At 33.5% G+C, this 18,011-nt stretch overlaps 1 protein-coding gene across 1 annotated transcript in view; it reads right to left on the bottom strand.

Moving 5' to 3' along the window:
• Positions 1–18,011, bottom strand: part of LOC145245793 (unconventional myosin-Va-like) — a 577,542-nt gene that overhangs the window by 199,436 nt on the left and 360,095 nt on the right. The window contains 1 exon segment of the mRNA XM_080107437.1: positions 11,412–11,595. Coding sequence (XP_079963563.1) covers positions 11,412–11,595 — 184 coding nt within the window.

Raw genomic sequence — 18,011 nt, 5'->3', positions numbered from 1 at the left:
ACGGTACCATCAAAACGATTTCTGTGCATGTTATTCATCCATCCAAACAAAGATTTTATTCATTTATAAACCATTCTTGGTGTATGATTACTATTTCTTGTTAATTTCAGTGTTATTATGTGACCAGTAGTTAAAAAGTTTATCGGTTAAATATTTTCACACACACATACATACCTACATACATACATCTACTGTTATATTTATATAGATAGTATGACAACCAAGTAAATGTTTACATTAAGTTTTAGATTTACATCTAATTTAAATCTAATATTTATATTTTGCCAAATGCTAAATAGTGTATTTATTGGATGAATTTGAATAAATCATTTGAAAAGCAAATTAGCAAGCAGTAAAGGTTAAGTTGAAGGCTTCATAAAGCATGAATACTTTAAGAGGAAACAAATAAAAAGAATGGATAAACGAATGCTTTTAAATAGCAAATAAAAGCAGATGAATTTTTAGTAGATTGTCTCTTAAAACGATCTTTCAACCGGCATCAAAAGAATAACAATAGAAATAGTAAATACATTCAACAAAATTATTTAATCTCTATATAAATAAAATGAACTCATTTTTTCCCGTCTGATTTTGACCTTAATAGGATTAAAAATCAAGATATTTCATGCAAATATAATATGCACAAACGGCAGAACAATATCTGAGGTGTGTTATAGGCTTATTATTTCTCAAATTCCTCGATAATCTTAGATTTCTATACTTTTTCTGCTGAGAAGTCACGGCCAAAATCGGTTAAGATCAATGGAAGTGGTAAAATATTTTCTCTCTAATAAATTCCTCCTCCCCCTGCCACCACTTAACACCGTTTGGGGATCGTTCACAAGGAACAGTTGAGAAGAGAACACTGGTTTGGCTTCGTAGTTCTTTCATGTGAAGTTATTTAAAATCACTAAACTAAGCTGCAGTGCTCTGTGGCGTAGTGGTTAGCGTGCTGGACAATTCACATTATATTTTCACGTTCGCGCCGACCTACCGTAGTCGTTTTTTTTTTTTTTTTTTTTTTTCCTAAACAACTGGAATGGACTTTCTTGGTGGCCAAACTGTTAACGTTGCAGATGTTTTTTTTTTTTTTTTTTTTTTTTTTTTCACACTTTATTTTCCTACTTTTACTCATGACTCCGGGTTTGATCCTTCCTACTTACCTACCATAACATTTTTTAAAACTCCCCGTCCCGGAAAAAAACACTCGGGCAACGCCGGGTACCCCCGCTAGTCATAAATAAACCATAATATGCACGAGGGAAAAACGGATGTACTCAAATCCAAGACAATGGCAGAATCGTTAGAAAATTACCTCCAAAACTGGAGGCAAATGGATGGTAACATTTAATGCTAGTAAGACTAAACTGTTCTCCTTTAACAATTACAAGTCACCTTGACAAATAATACCCTGCCCGAGAATTCTTCTTTCAAATTCCTCGGCCTAACATTCACGGGCAATATGAACTGGAACAAATACATCGAGGACACTGCAAAGGCTGCTGCAAAGAAGGTGGGTTCCCTCTATCAAGCTAGAAGATTACTCACAGCTGAGAGTATCCTATATCTCTACAAGGCCATCATTTGCTCATGCATGGAGTATTGCTGCCACATCTGGACTGGTGCATCTATCACTAGCCTCTCCCTCTTGGACAGGGTCTAAAAAAGAGTTTTCAATCTAATAGGTCCCACTTTGTCAACTAAGCTCCAGCGCCTGTCTCATCATCGCAATGTTGTATCTGTGCCTATTTTAATGGAACATGCTCTGATGAACTCATTGTGCATGTGCCCCCTCAATGTATATATTCCCAACAAACCCACTTAGCAACAAAATCTCATCTCTTCACTGTTGAGGTCCGTAAATGCCAGAAAGCTTTTTACTCTTAATAGTTCCTTCCCCCAAACAACTAAACTTTAGAATTTCCTTCCTGCTACCTGCTTCCCTGATTGTACTGATATGTAGAAATTTAAATGTAATGGAAACAAACATCTTGATAATCTTTTTTAGGCATGGTTCTGAATAGTAGCTACTTACGTCCAAGTAGCGATATGCCTTGTAAGGGATGAACGTGAGTAAAAAAAAAAGTAAAGCCAATCCTCATGTACTTATGTTAATTTACTATAAACTAAAACTTTTTGTTCAACATGTAAGGCTAATATTTGTATGTATTGGACAGGAAAGCAATCTTTTTATAAAAATGCTAAAGCTTTTTTATAAAGCATCTACTTTTTTATCAAGATCAATGTGTGTGTGTGTGTGTGTGTGCGTGCGCACACACACACACACACACACACATAAAGATAAAATATGTATTGGCGTATATGAATTTCAGTTCAATAAGGAAAAAACATCGGGGGGGGGGGGGTATAAACAAGTCTCCCTTTAAAGAATCCATCTATATTTCTTTAATCCTCTCTCTCATATATATATATATATATATTTTTTTTTTCAGAATGTGAGAGATTATATATAATTATTTCCACAGCCTAAAGAACGCCGCAGCCCACAAGAGCAATGCCAGCCAACGAACCGGAAGTCTAAGACTATGAATCTAAATGAGGGCGAAACTCGAGTCTTAGACTTCAGGTTCGTTGGCTGGTATGGCTCTTGTGGGCTGGGGCATTCTTTGGGCTGTGAAAATAATTATATATATATATATATATATATATATATATATATATATATATGAAAGGTTTGAGGATTTTTTTTTTCTGTGGAAAGCAACAATTTATTAAGTTACCTGCCGAGGACTTCTGGTTTTAACCATTTGTCTGAATCCCCACTCTTTATCTGTGACTAAACCTAAACGTAGATTCCATGAACAAAGCTTCTTTCTAAGAAGTTCACGCCTGTGAAACTGTTCCATTTTCCTGCTTTCCAACTGACTACAATATGGTCATCTTCAAGTCCAACGTAAACAAGTTCTGTATAAGCCTTTCCCCTTAAGTAATCCAATTTACCAAATTTCCACTACTAAGGATTACTACGATATTTTCCAATTGACTATTGTACACTCATTAGTCCTTATCCTCGAGTGGCCTCCAGACCTTCATAAGTGTTGACTCCTTTGTAAAAAACAAAAGTGTTTAGTGTCGCGACTATGTAAATTTGTTTATATTAATAAAAATATATCTTGCTCTTCTTTTATTAAGCACTATTAATAACCTTGCTAAATTCATTAGTCATCATTCTTGAATACTCTTAACCTGGTGTATATATATATATATATATATATATATATATATATATATATACAGGTCACAAAAGTTAACGAGGAAAAATCTGCTGTACAAAATCATTCCAAGTGTTTATAGAAAAGGAGAAAGCAAATAGCACTTCAGACCAGCCTTTGCCGTCGGAAATAAATTCATAAAAACTTTTGCTCTATTTTCATAATGAGATGCTTCTGTTTTATTTTATTCGTTCTTTAGTGATCGATATGTTTTTCTTTATTTACATTTTTTTTCTTCTTATAAACTTTACCAACTGAAACGTTATTTTATATGAATGTTAATATGAACACTGGTAAAGCATAATTCCCTCCGGTCATTTTCTACAGATAGTGTATTCTCATAAAACATAAATTCATCCATCGACCAGCAACATCCCACCTCTTCACCATTGAGGTTGCTAGATTTCGGAAAGTCTTCAACTCTGCTAGCTTCTTCTCTCAGACTGTTAGACTTTGGAATTCCGTCCCTGTTTCCTGCTTCCCTGACTGTACCAACATGCAGAAATTTAAATGTAATGTAAACAGACATCTGGCTGCTTAACTCCCCATACAATCCCCTGTAGGCATGATCCCAAGTTGTAGCTCCTTACATCTAAGTGGAAATATGCTGTGTTTGGGATGAAAAAAAATTAAAACAAAAAGAAATCAAAGCAAGAAAACCATTGTATTATTGAGTCTGAACATTTTATGAACAAACAGATTCCATTGAATGTATAATAATTTCACTGTTAAACATTATCACATTATTCCTTGGATGAATTTTTGGTAAAACATCTTAAGAGACAATTTATTAGAATAAATAAAAGCAAGTTTGTTTTTTATCTTCCTCACTGTTGATGCAGGGAAGATCAAAAGAGTAAGTAAAGGGAAGCCATGATGGATGAATTTATGGGGAAGGGAGTAAAGAAGACACGAATTAAGAGAGAGAGAGAGGGGGAAGAGTTAAGTCGGAGAGAAGGAGGAGGAGGAGTTAAGTCGGGGAGGAGGAGGAGGAGTTAAGTCGGAGAGAAGGAGGAGGAGGAGTTAAGTCGGAGAGAAGGAGGAGGAGGAGTTAAGTCGGAGAGAAGGAGGAGGAGGAGTTAAGTCGGAGAGAAGGAGGAGGAGTTAAAATGGGAGAGTGGAGGAGGGGTTAAAATGGGAGAGAAGGAGGAGAAGTTAAAATGGGAGAGAAGGAGGAGGAGTTAAAATGGGAGAGAAGGAGGAGGAGTTAAAATGGGAGAGAAGGAGGAGGAGTTAAAATGGGAGAGAAGGAGGAGGAGTTAAAATGGGAGAGAAGGAGGAAAAGTTAAAATGGGAGAGGGAGTAAAGAGGGGAAACTAAAAATCAGAGGGGAAAAAAGGGCGGGAGGGATAATGTTAGGTCGTTTTTGTAACCAGTCACCTGTTTTTTTCTGTGAGTGCATCAATCTCATTCATGTGCATATCTAACGTCTCCCGGACATAGGGGTCGTCAAGTGCACTCCCTTGACGCCGACCATCTACCGATGGCAACTGTGTTTCTTCCCTACAAGAGAATGGCATGCAATAGGGAAGCTCTGTTAATGGTGGCGCCATTGTTAAGACCAGAAAGGAACCTTTGATACTGTTGATCCAAGACCAAATTGTTGGATAATAGGATTGCAATAGCAAATACGAAGCAAAGAAAGTTTTTTTCTGTACAACTGCACTCGTTAATTTTATGGCTGTTTTAACTGCAAACATCAGAAGAAAATATATAAATTTAGTTGTTACATTATGTTGTCCATAATATATTTTGTAGTTGAGTGATAAGAAGATTTGATAAGTACATAAAATTACTTTTATCTGAGCGGCAAAGTTTAACCCAAATGTCCACTTGGTCTCATATACAAATAAAAGGTATTTACTCATGTATTAAAATGATACAAGTGAGTTAACCACTCTTGTTTGGTACAGGAAGTACAGGTAAGTTACCAGCCCTTGTCTAGTACAGAGTACAGGTAAGATACTTGCCCCTGCCTGGTACAGTAAGTGAGTTACCTGCCCCTGCCTGGTACAGGAAGTACCAGTGAGTTATCTGCCCATTAGGAATATATAAGAACGAATGGAAGCAGCTATTTGTTTTTTGGAGTAGAACTTAGCAGTGAACTAAAGAACATTATCTTTCATGCTTTACAGACAGTAGAGATTTAATCATGTGATGTAGATAAGACGTGTAGTTAGATATCAACTATTGCAGTTCAAAACTAATGAAGAAACCATGTAATAGAACTGCCTCTCAGATAATGACCTCTTGTGCCATTCTACAGATTTTTAAAAACAATGTATCTCTAGTTACGTATAATTCAATCATATGTTAAATAATAATAATAATAATAATAAGACCGAGGAGCGATCGCCAACCAGACCTCGGCTGGACAAGCGCAAAGAGAACTGGGACCTCGGGGAGGCTGAGTGCCACTCAAATTCCAGTAGAAACCAATGGCCACCACCAGTGAGAAATCAATGGTAAGCAGCTGTTGCGATGATGCAAATTCATTTGCAAATGCTATCGAAAGAGGTGGAGAGAGCTGGACGTCTGGGCAGACTTGTTGTCACTCAGCTTCCAGAGAACACCACACGTTTCCAATCAGATCGTTTGTTGACTTGTGTGAAAGCTCCATGTGAGCTGATGATAATAATAAAAAAACATGTTGATATGCTTCTTTCATGAAGCCAAGAGAAATGTGCCAATCACCAACCTTGACTTTGAGAAGTGAACATCTATAGACCTCATTAAACAGCTACATAAGGTATTTGTACAAAGTTTGTTTCATTATTGATGTTACTTGATTAATAGCAAATCATAATGTGTAATTACTTGGGCTATGACACAAAAATATTTTGTTCATTATTTTGACTCTCGAGTATATATCAGTTAATATCTGATACTATTTTAGATAGAGTGATGTGGTTCTCGATTGATTAACTGTGTCGGATATATGAGAGTCAAAACAATGAAAAGAATATTCTCTTATCATAACCCTAGTAATTACTATGGAGACTTCTTGTTAATGATGTTCAGTATTTCAACCATGAATTGGAAGAGTACAAGGGCAGATAACTCAAGTCTGACACTTTCAGATCAAAATTAAACTTAAATTTGAATATTTATGCCTTTTAAGTATAAAACTATAAATGTGCTTATAACTTACAAATAATTTGTGGAAATCTATAAAATAATTGAAAATACTTTCAATCAATACATTTAGAAATATTTGATGATAAAAAATCCTTCCATAAAAAAGGTCATATAGTTTAACACTGCCATGCAGAAGCGAAAAACAAATAAAATCCAAATTATGAATGGATTTAAATTATGAGGAAGCTAAGTTATATTTACTGTAGGTGTTTTATGTATCATATATTTAAATAATTTTTTATTGATATTTTAAGACTTAAAATAATTAAAGAAAAAGGAATTTGTTTGTAACAAGTAATTTTTTTTATTTACGAACACCACTATGCTGACAGTTTTTTTTATTACTTGACCTCATATCGAAAATTTTATGTAAAATTCTTTCAAAACTAAAATTGTAAATATCATAATTGAAATTATTTTTCCCCAAGAAACCTTCCAACTAGTATGCAACACTGCTAGTATTATATATAAGTCCAAGCTTGTTTGTTCATGTGTTATATAAACCAATATGTTAAGAGTTATAACATTCACACAAGTTTTAATAAAGGTTAATTTTTTTTTTGTAAAATCTAAAAACATGATTGGAATAGTCCTTCAATTTCCTCTGGAGTCACTAACGGCAGTTATTGGTTATATCTATAAAAAACACTAAAATGAGATATATATATATATATATATATATATATATATATATATATATATAAAACCTAAACAAAAATAAAATTAAGCAAAAAATATTTCAATGAAGAATGTATTAAAAATGTTTAACAATTAAAATAATTATTTTTACAATTAAAATTAATTTGTGTTTTTTAGATAATTCGAATTTGTTTATATAGAATTAAACCATTTTTGTATAAGTAACTATGCAGTTGTACAGAAAAGACCAAAACAAAAAACATTAAAAAGAAAATACAAAAAGTAGTAGAGAAGTTAAAAGCTGGTTAAACTATTTTGTTAAAATTTGTCCAAATAATTTTTATTTTTAACAAATGTTTACAAATATGTTAATTTTCTACATTTTTATGATGTTCTTTTGATAAATAAAAGATTTACTGCAATGATACAGGATTGTTTACAGAAAGCAGGAAGTGCTTATAGATTGGTTTATACAATGAATAGCAATACAAACAGCTTTTTTTTAGTAATACAAGAATTTTATTAATTGCCTTTGTATGCAGATATATCATAAGAGTTCACCAAAAAATGTTTGTTAAATAAAAAAAAAGTGAACTATAGATGAACAGAACATTTTCATATTGTTCTACTAACGTCCTCGTATCTTTTCAAGCAGAACACTTTAATGTCATTCGGTTGTTGAATTGTATAGCACGTCAACAATCATGGAGTTAAAATGCAGAAATGGGTCATCACTAATCAAAGCTCAAGGTCCACTCAAATATAAGGGTTAGTTTTGTATAGGTTTGTTTTGTGAACTTGTGTTTTATAAACAAAGTTTGTAAATAATAGTTTCTATTTATGTTTCTAAATTTTTGAGAGGAGAATTACAAACCCACGGTTTAACAGATAAAGGTAAAATCCACTCTTCTAGAGTTCATTGTTTTAGATTAGAAGTTATTAGCCAGGCAGGTTGTTTGTTTAGAAAAAAGTGCCATAATAAAATTAGAAAGACGGGTCGAACAGGCAGACCAATCGTTGGCATTGTGTGATGTGGATCACTGCATCACAGAAGGATTCATGGAACATGTTGGTTGGTTTTACAGCATATCAACTTTAGTGGACATTTAATGCCGAAGTCTTCTTTTTTTTTTTTGCAATTTTGGTTATATAACTATATACATTATAAGTTTTATGCATCTAGGTATCTGGTGTTCAGTGTCTATGCTTATATAATTACATAAGGTACTTTTTTTTTTATTGAGTAACTCTTATCTTCAGATATTTGAGGAGGGTAGTTGGGTCTATATGAGTCGATATGTCCTTTAAAGATTTTTCATTATATAGATTTAGGCAGCTTATTTCCAGGTCTTCACATCTTGTCAGGATATGACTGACTATGTATGGCTCCTGGCAAGGTATGCAAAGTGGAGTTTCCTTTTTGTTTTTAAGTAGGTAGGAGTGTGTGATAGAGGTATGACCTACTCTGAGGCTTGTTATTATAACTTCCTCCTTTCTGGTCATTCCTTTGTTTGGTTTCTGTTTTCCTGTTTATCTTGATTTGTTTTTAGTACAGGAGCTCCACAACTGTTGCCATGTATTCTATGTTGGGGGAAGATTAATACTAGTTAGAAAAGAGTCTGCTTCAAGGAGTCAGCGAAAGCAGAATATGAATCGACAAAATTCTCATGGAATTGACAAGATAGAAATAAATGGCAGCTAAAATAGACCCCCCCCTTCTTCTAAGGATGAAAAATGATAAAGCGCCTTCAACCGTGGAAAACCATCGTGACTGAAAAAAACCTATTTGTCCAAAAAGAAATGAGACTTGCATCTGTTGCTATGCATTGAGAGCTATTGTTACATATGCAATGAATGCTCATGGACATGGCCAGGGAGCACGAGAGCAGAATATAAAAGGTACATCGGTTTCATTTTTATAAACCCTCCTCAAAATGGTTGATACGATGTAATTGGGAACCTCGACATAATGTGACACTGTATACAGACATTTTGATAAGTTTTTTTGTTTTTTTTTTTCAATTTAAACATGATCTTTTTAAAAAGGTGTCAGGTGAAAATAGCTACACTAGAATGTGTTCCCTCTTTTGTAAAGGTTGAATGAAGACTATTTTTGTTTAACTCTTATGATGTATATGCAAATAAAGGCAGATTATGAATTAAATATTAGTAAAAAAATAGAATTTAGTCAAATTTAATTCATTAATATACAGTTGTTGATAACTGTTAGAAAAACAAGTGATTTAAAATGAGTGCAAAACAGAATTAGTTTCACAAATCAGCTTTGTTACTCCAAACTACTGTGTAGATTCAAAGCACATAAAAACGAACAAAAAAAAATCACAACAAAATACAAAAAAAATCAAAAAAAATCACAATAGATACTAAATAGATAAATGCAATAAATTACATATGAGGGAGTTTGATTTGAATAAAATTGACTTCAACTTAATAAATGTTCATTTCATGATACAGATTCAGCAACATGAGTAGAAATTTCAGAATAAATTAATATTTTAATCATGTTTTTGTGATGAGATTTTTATTTGTCCTTTCATGCATGCACCGTTTCATTTTTGTCAGGATTTATTTTCCTTTAAACAAACTCCCTCATATATATATATATATATATATATATATATATATATATATATATATATCTTTTGGCTCGAGGTAGTTGCTTATATATATATATATATATATATATATATATATATATATATATATATAGTAATCCACATACAGTACTGTCTTGCTGTATCACAGCTCATCAGTGCGGATACATATATATATATATATATATATATATATATATATATATGATATTTGGCAGTTTAGTTGTTATATGCCTCTTCCACTGACTAGACACGTAAAAGGCTAAAAATTTTCAAACATTAAAATGCTGTTTACAAAACACATGCTTGACTACATCAAGACAGCAGAATTTTATAACTGTTCCACAAAAAAGAAATCGTTGAACCTGAATCTGCTTAATACTGTAAAGTGATTATTATTTTGGTATTTAAACCCTCTCCCTCTGTACTGATGATAAGGTTAGATCTAAACAAACACAATATTATCTCTGAAATGATCGTACACGATCTCTGGTTCTTTCAGTCTTGTTTTCTTTGAACGTGTAAATGAACTTATATGAATTTATTAATTTCATTTACCTCACATTTAATCTATTTTAGCTCTAGAGGACTGACTCTCACCTATTGAGCTTATTATATATCTGCAGTATTCTGCTCAACTAGTTTTAATTCATACACACAACCCTACTTTATAAGGGTTAGCTATACAATTGCCATTTGTTATTTTTTTGGTGCTGGCTTTAAAATATCATACATGTATATATATATATATATATATATATATATATATATATATATATATATATATAAAAGCATGTTGGAATGCGTTGAAAAGAAATCAATAAAATGCTTGATAGCAAATGTGACAGCCAAAATACAAATTATTTATATAAAAACTGTTACATATTTCAGAGACTTACCATGGTTCCATTGAAGTGGATCTGCCTTTTAAAAGGCTTTTTAAAATCTGAACAAATCATCAGCAACTCACAAAATGAAAAACAAATCGATTTCTCTTTCATTTCCTGAGTCACTGATGATTTCTTTTGATTTTTAAAAGCCTTTAATGAAACCATAGTAGGTCTCTGAAATATGTAACACATAGTTTTTATATAAATAATGTGTGTGTATGTATGTATATATTATGTACACAACATAAACCAATAAAAAAAAAAAACTCTAAAAAATATCTGATGAACAATCATAATACAATGTCAATAGGATTTCAAATGCAAATCATTTATATTTATTAAGATTTTGATGCATATATATTTTGCAATTAAAGAAGTATTTATAAGTGAAATGTTTGATATAATAAAACGAATAGAGATAAGATTTATAATAATATAAGAAAGTTAGGGAGCAACTAAATTAAGCTCAATCGAATGCAAAACAATAGCATAAAAGGTCTGCCATAAATAACTATATATTTTATTTCGTTTGTGACTTTGTTTTTCTTCTATGTTGCATTTATTATGTTGAAATAAATTTATATAGTTACTAATGACAGACACTGCATTAATAGCGAGTTAGATATATATATAAAAAAAAAAAATGTTCCGTATTTTTTTTGTTTGTTTTGCATAAAAATAGAGCGACACTTTTATGTTAGTGCATTTATTCAAATGAATAAAAACTTGACAGGAACCACTTAAAATTTAAAAGGACTTGAGAGCACACACAATGACATCTTTTATTTAAATGTTAGCCAGAGAAATACTGTCTACAGGACCAATCCCCAAAGGAAACGCCACCGGGATGTTGCAACCAGATCCATAGAAAGTTAAGATAAAATGGCATCACTGACCTGTTAAGTTTTTGGTGGAATTGCAAAGCTGTTTTCAGTTCTTCCTCTTCATTGCCCTCCTCTCCACCATGTTTAGCATGTAAATCATCCTTCTTCTCAATGTTCGTCTCAAGCCAGATGGCTTTGATGTACAAGATCTCAGCACGTCTTCGCTCAAGCTCTTCCACCACAGTCTCATATTGTTCTGCAAGGTGAAAGATTTTAGTTGTAAATCTCAAATTTGGTTTATCTGTTTAATGAAGAATTAACCCTTACTTTTTTGCATGGAATGGTGATTTCAATATATATTGTATAGCATAAATTCATTTTAATAGCAATTGCTCCAGACAAGGCTTGAAACCACTTCATGTAAGAAGCTACAAAATAACAAAAACAAAAAAAATACTATTTCAAGGTCAGAAACAATGTTAAGTGTTAGATGGATAGATTCCAAACCAGAAAACAGCAATTCTTTCCCCTCTGTCAGAAACATGAATAATGAAATGAGAAGAATAATGGACAAAGAGAACCAGAGATGGCTAGGCTGCCAAAAATAAACCCAAGTTCACGTTAGGGTTTGTGTTCCTTGATAAAAGCGCTGGTTGAGTTTGAATAAAATAAAATATGTATTAGATACATTTGAAGCGAAACAGATATTTTGCTTGAAATTTATAAATATATTTCGAAGCTACACTTCATCTTTAGTATGTCTTCTTTTTTTTTTTTTTTTTGTTGGAGCAAGTAAAAGTTTGTTTGTTGTTTTTACGGTAGTCTTTTCAAGTGTCGGAACGGTGCGTTGGTCATGCGGAACTCACATTAAGGTTTGTGTTCGTTGACAGAAGCGCTGGTTGAGTTTGAATAAAATAAAATACAATTCAAACACTTTTTCAACTACTTCCAACGTAATAGAAACTAAAGCCGCTTTCAGGACTGCCAGCAACCATTGTAAGAAAGTAATAAAGAATGCAAGAGAGTTGTATGCTCAGTCCGTCAAGTCCAAAGTAGCTAAGCAGCGGCTTGGTTCCCACCAGTTTTGGCAAATAGCAAAGAGAATCCTGAAGAGAAGCATGTGCTCTATCCCAACTATCATCAATGGACCGGAGGTAATCTTGTCAGCATCAGACAAAGCCAAACTCTTTGCCAAGAACTTTGCAGCTAATTCTACCCTTTGCGACCAAGGCCGCCAACCCCCAATATTTCCTCCTGTATCAGAAAACACACTATGTGATATACATATATTTGTACGTGATGTTGCCAAGCTAATCAAAAACTTTGATTCCAGTAAAGCTACCGGCCCTGACAGTATTCCAATTATAGTACTCAAAAAAATTCAACCAGAACTAGCGCCCATACTTACAAAACTGTTTAAACATTGTCTTAAGGAGAATTGCTTCCCATCACCTTGGAAAATCTCATCAGTATGCCCTGTATTTAAGAATTCAGGTGATCGCTCATCCCCCTCTCAGTACAGGCCAATAAGTCTCCTGTGCGTCATGAGTAAGTTGCTGGAATCTGTGTTAAATACAGAAGTAATCAACCATCTCAGCAAAAATAACCTTCTTAGTGACACACAATATGGTTTCCGTTCTGCTAGATCTTCAGCAGATGTGCTTACAGTTATATCTCATAGGATTAGCAAATCTCTCGACGGAGGCAACCTTTCTAGGGCAATTGCTCGTGACATATCTAAGGCCTTTGATAGGGTATGGCATAAAGGTTTACTTCATAAGATCTCTAGCTATGGTATAACTGGAAATGTCTTCTCAATTATTAAATCATTTTTCTGATAGGTTCATAAGAGTAGTAGTTGATGGGCAAAAATCAGAAGCTCACAGTATTAATGCTGGAGTCCCTCAGGGATCCATCCTGGGCCCAACTCTTTTTTTTCTCTCTTTACATCATCAACGTTCTGATCCACATCTGGCATCAATTGAAATGAATGGCTGTCTCTTGAGGAGGCCTCAAGTTTTGACAAGCTTCTGGGCTTGACCTTTACTCCTGATCTTAAATGGAACACGTACATCAAATCTGTTGCCAAAGCCGCTGGAAAAATGGTGGGATCCTTCTATCGATCTAGTAGATATCTCACTGCTGATGCAATTCTCTATCTAGCCAGGTACGTCCAAGGATGGAGTTGTCACATCTGGGCAGGAGCTGCTAGAAAGGACTTGTCCTGCCTTGATAGAGTTCAGAATAGACTTTGTAGCCTCGTAGGAGATGTCCTTTTCTCTTCCCTGCAACCTCTATCTCACAGAAGAGATGTTGCGAGTTTGTCTCTTCTGTATCGTTATTTTCATGGAAAGTGTTCGACTGAGCTTCAGTTTATGGTCCCCCCTCGCCAAACTTTCACAAGAAACACTTGTCTAGTTGAAAACGCTATCAATAATTCCCCCTACTCTTTATCTGTGCCTAAACCTAAACGTAGATTCCATGAACAAAGATTCTTTCTTAGAACTGCACGCCTGTGGAATTGTCTTCCGTTTTCCTGCTTTCCAGCTGACTACAATATTGTTGTCTTCAAGTCTAATATAAACAAGTTCTTGATGAGCCGTTCCACTTGTTAACAAATTTACCGAATTTCCATTACTAACGATTACTATATTATCCAATTTCTACTGTACACTCTTTAATCCTTATCCTCGAGTGGTGATCCCTATGTAAAAAAAATGTGATAAGTGGTGATCCCTATGTAAAAAAACAAAAAAAAACAAAAAAAAAGTAAATATCTGTTTATTTTGTAATAATGCGTTGTTTTGGCTTCAAACATATCTAATACATATTTTATTCAGTCTAAAGTATGAAAACAAACTAAAATCAACTTAAGTATTTGTGCTATTTAAAAAGATAACAGGGGATGGAGCATTAGGTGTATCAGAATTTTTGTAGGAATTTTTGACACCCCAATACGAAACTGCGAATAAAATATAAAAATCTCGTAATTTCTCTGTTAAAAGTGGGTTATTTATTTTCTTTATGGATTATACTTCTAAAATAAACTATTAAAGTTGTTTTAAAAGTAATAGAATTTTTTTTTTTTTTTTAAAACAGTAATGAATTTTCCGAACTCAATATTTTTCAATCTTTAAACTTTAAAAATCTATCCAAATTTTTCTATTGATTCTATTTTTACGATATTTTCAGGGTCAATGTGAAATTTTATGTTCTTTCCAATAAACCGAATATAATATGTTAGATAAACGTTTTTTTTTTTAATTCACGCCCCCCCCCTATTTTCAAGTTTCTATTAAAAAGTAAATAATTATAATTTACTCACCGAAAAGTAAATAAATAATTTACTCACAAATTGAAGAGAAAAGCTAAATAAATAATATATTCAAATTTAAAACAAAAATAACGTAGTGTTTTTTAGAATTTTACCTGTAAAGTTTGAAGTTTAAAACTTTTTTTTTAAACCACGTTATTTGTTTTTTTCTTTTTAATGGAACCTTGGTCCTTGTTCCTTTAATTGAAAAAAAAAATTAGGGCTTGAATTACATTTTTCGAGGAGTTATAAGCATGGAAAGATGGGGTGGAATTATTCACTATTCTCACGAAATTTCTGACACACCTAATGGAGCATCCTACTGGATACCAGAAATTCACCCATTATCTCATACCTTCAACCTTTTTAAGATTGTAATTGTCTCTTTAAGTGCAATTGTCGATGTGTAACTTGCACTTAGTTCACCGGGTATATTTGCTAGTTTTTGAAATTCGTTTTTTTAAGTCTGCTTGCTCCTATAATTACTTCTTCAGGTGTATTGTGTCGAACTTTAGAATCTTTCCACTGAACTCGGGAATCTGCATGGAATTTCGAATGGAAAATTCTATTTAATCCACGAGAGGAAAGGGGTAGCATACTCTCGTTTCGTCAGTCATGACTGAGTAGAAGTTCTAAGTAATTCACAATTGTATTTTGGGTTGCCTGCAATAAGGATTGAACCTTCAACCTCTAGAAGGATGCAACTTTTTATAACTGAATTTTACCAAGTATTCTATCCACCGGGCTACAGTCATGAATCATGGGCTGATGGAACAAGATCATGCTGTTCCTGTGGATCAAATAAAAGGTTTCTGTTCAAAATCCCATGCAGATTTCTGAATTCAACAGAAGATTCCAGTGTTCGACAAGATACACCTGAAGAAGATCGGAGATTACATTGACTGAGGGTGAGAAGAGTAGTCCAACAAATCCAAATATAATTTATTGTAGTGAAATGAGGGCAAAATGGATGATCACATTCAATGCTGCCAAGTCGAAACTTGTTTCCTTCAATAATTACAAGAAACCCTCTCTACCACCAATAGCAATGGCCAAGAACACATTACCCGAAAGTACTTCCTTTAAACTCCTCGGCCTTACGTTTACAAAAAAAAGGGAACATGAAATGGAGTAGATACATTGAGAGCATTGCCAAGGCTGCTGCAAAGAAGGTGGGCTTTCTCTACTGTGCTAGAAAACTGAAAGTATCCTGTACCTCTATAAGACTACCATTCGCCCATGTATGGAGTAGTGTTGTCACATTTGGGCTGGTGCATCTGCTACTTGTCTCTCACTCCTGGACAGTGTTCAAAAGAGAGTCACCAACCTGATAGGTCCTGAACTGTCTGCTAGGCTTTAGCCTCTGTCACATCAATGGAATATTGCATCCCTCTGCCTGTTCTACAAGTACTTTAATGGTGAATACTCTAACGAACTGCAAGCACTTATACCCCCTAGACGTGAACATCCCCAACAAACCCAACAAGCAGCTAAATCCCACCCTTTCACAGTAGAGATCCTTAGGTGTAAAAAAACCTTCTACTCCAACAGTTTCTTCCCCAGAATTGCTAGACTTTGGAACTCCTTCCTGGATTCTGCTTTCCCACCTGTACTGACATGCAGAAGTTCAAGTGTAATGTGAACAGACATCTTGCTACTCATCTCCCTTCATAATACTCATGCAACTTATGTCCCCGATAGTAGCCCCCTACTTCAAAATGGCACTGTGCCTTGTTTGAGGTGGAAATTGAATAAAAAAAAAAAAGCATTTTTTTTCTTTCTTATTTAAAGAAGGAAAAAAAATGCTTTTTTTTTATTCAATGTTTTTATATAGTTTTTATATAGTCTCATTACTGTTAGTTGCTATTCTTAAGTTGTATTATAGTATATGTGTGTGTTTGGGAGTTTTAATAATATGAAGTATTGTCTAGTTGCAGTCATAACTTAATGAGACAAAATATCTAAATTACACTACAAATAGTTTAAGTTTCCAAAAATATATTTTAACCATGCATTAAATAATTTTTTTCAAATAATACTTTTCTCAGGATTTTACTGTAGTTTACATAAAGATATTTGTTCTTTAAATTTTTTTTATAGCTCTATTACTAAAAGTTGCTATGTTTTACGTTTTATTCTTGTTTATACATGTGTGTTTTAATATGAAGTGTTTTCTACTTTCATTATGTATCGCTCAGTGACAGATCATTTCATTGTGGCACATCAATCCTTTTGTAAGTTACATAATGATAGAACAATACCTATAAGATATACGGCATAACCACGTTAACATACCAGTTCTTGATAGACCAAAAAAATTTAGCAACATTAAACCTGGTCACTACTAGATGATTGGCCATTTGAGAATACCAGGGACTGCATGTAGGAGGACGTTGAAACCTCGCTGCAAAAACCTAGCGTTGTCATCTCCCTTGACCATGATATTTTTGGAGTTGGGAGTCATTTTAGTTTTAGAAAAGAAGAGAAATGTTGTTCCAAACAAAAATGGTAGTATCAATCCAGAAGCTTTGAATTGTAAAAATTGCAAATGAAGAATAGTGTGATAGCGATGAAGAGCAAAGAACGGAAAGTACATGCAGAATTCGAAAATATAGCCAGCATGTTTTATGGAGTGATTCCAGTTTCTGATTGGTCGATAGCAGAGCATTGTCCCATTTGATTGATCAGTTCTTATCACCCCTGTCTATAAATATAACCTTCCAATTTTTTGCTGTCATACCCTCTCTATAATACCAAAATATTGCAACAACATGTGGCTGGGGACTGCTTGTAAATCTAATATTCCTTTGACACTTCCTCCTTTCGGGGAAACTGTTTCAACCCATCTAGGATAAGTGCTGTTAGCTTACTCTTACAAATACTTAATACCAACTAGAAATGATTCACCGATACTTTTCCGTATGCTATGATAACATGAAAGAATAAAAAAAAGGGGGGGGCTGCTGCTACTACTACTACTACTATTTACAGTGATGACCAATTTTGTATTTTAAGCAGAATTAATATTTATAGTTAAGATTATCTGCTCTTTTTGACTTCCGGTTTCTACTCTTCAGATGGAATGACAGTGACAAGCAAGATATAGTCCCTTCTAATGAATGATTATCTTCCTTTCAGATAACATGACCCCCCCCACTTCCTTATGTTAAGAATAGCTTTCTTGTCTACTGACCATGTCTAATTATTCAACCAAATAAATAGCAATAACCAGAAATTAAAAAGAGCAGACAATCTGGACTATAACCGAATTAACTCATAACACTATCTTAAAATCACTGAGTCTATATTCAACCTTGGCAAGCAATAAACAGAAAGTGTGATTGCTGAGCCTTAATGTA

The sequence above is a fragment of the Euprymna scolopes genome, chromosome 23, assembly GCF_053919585.1.
Source record: "Euprymna scolopes isolate OS-2025 chromosome 23, ASM5391958v1, whole genome shotgun sequence".
In the NCBI taxonomy this organism is placed as follows: Eukaryota; Metazoa; Mollusca; class Cephalopoda; order Sepiida; family Sepiolidae; genus Euprymna; species Euprymna scolopes.
The sequence above is the reverse complement of the archived record's forward strand: the minus strand, read 5'-3'. Positions and strand labels throughout refer to the sequence as shown.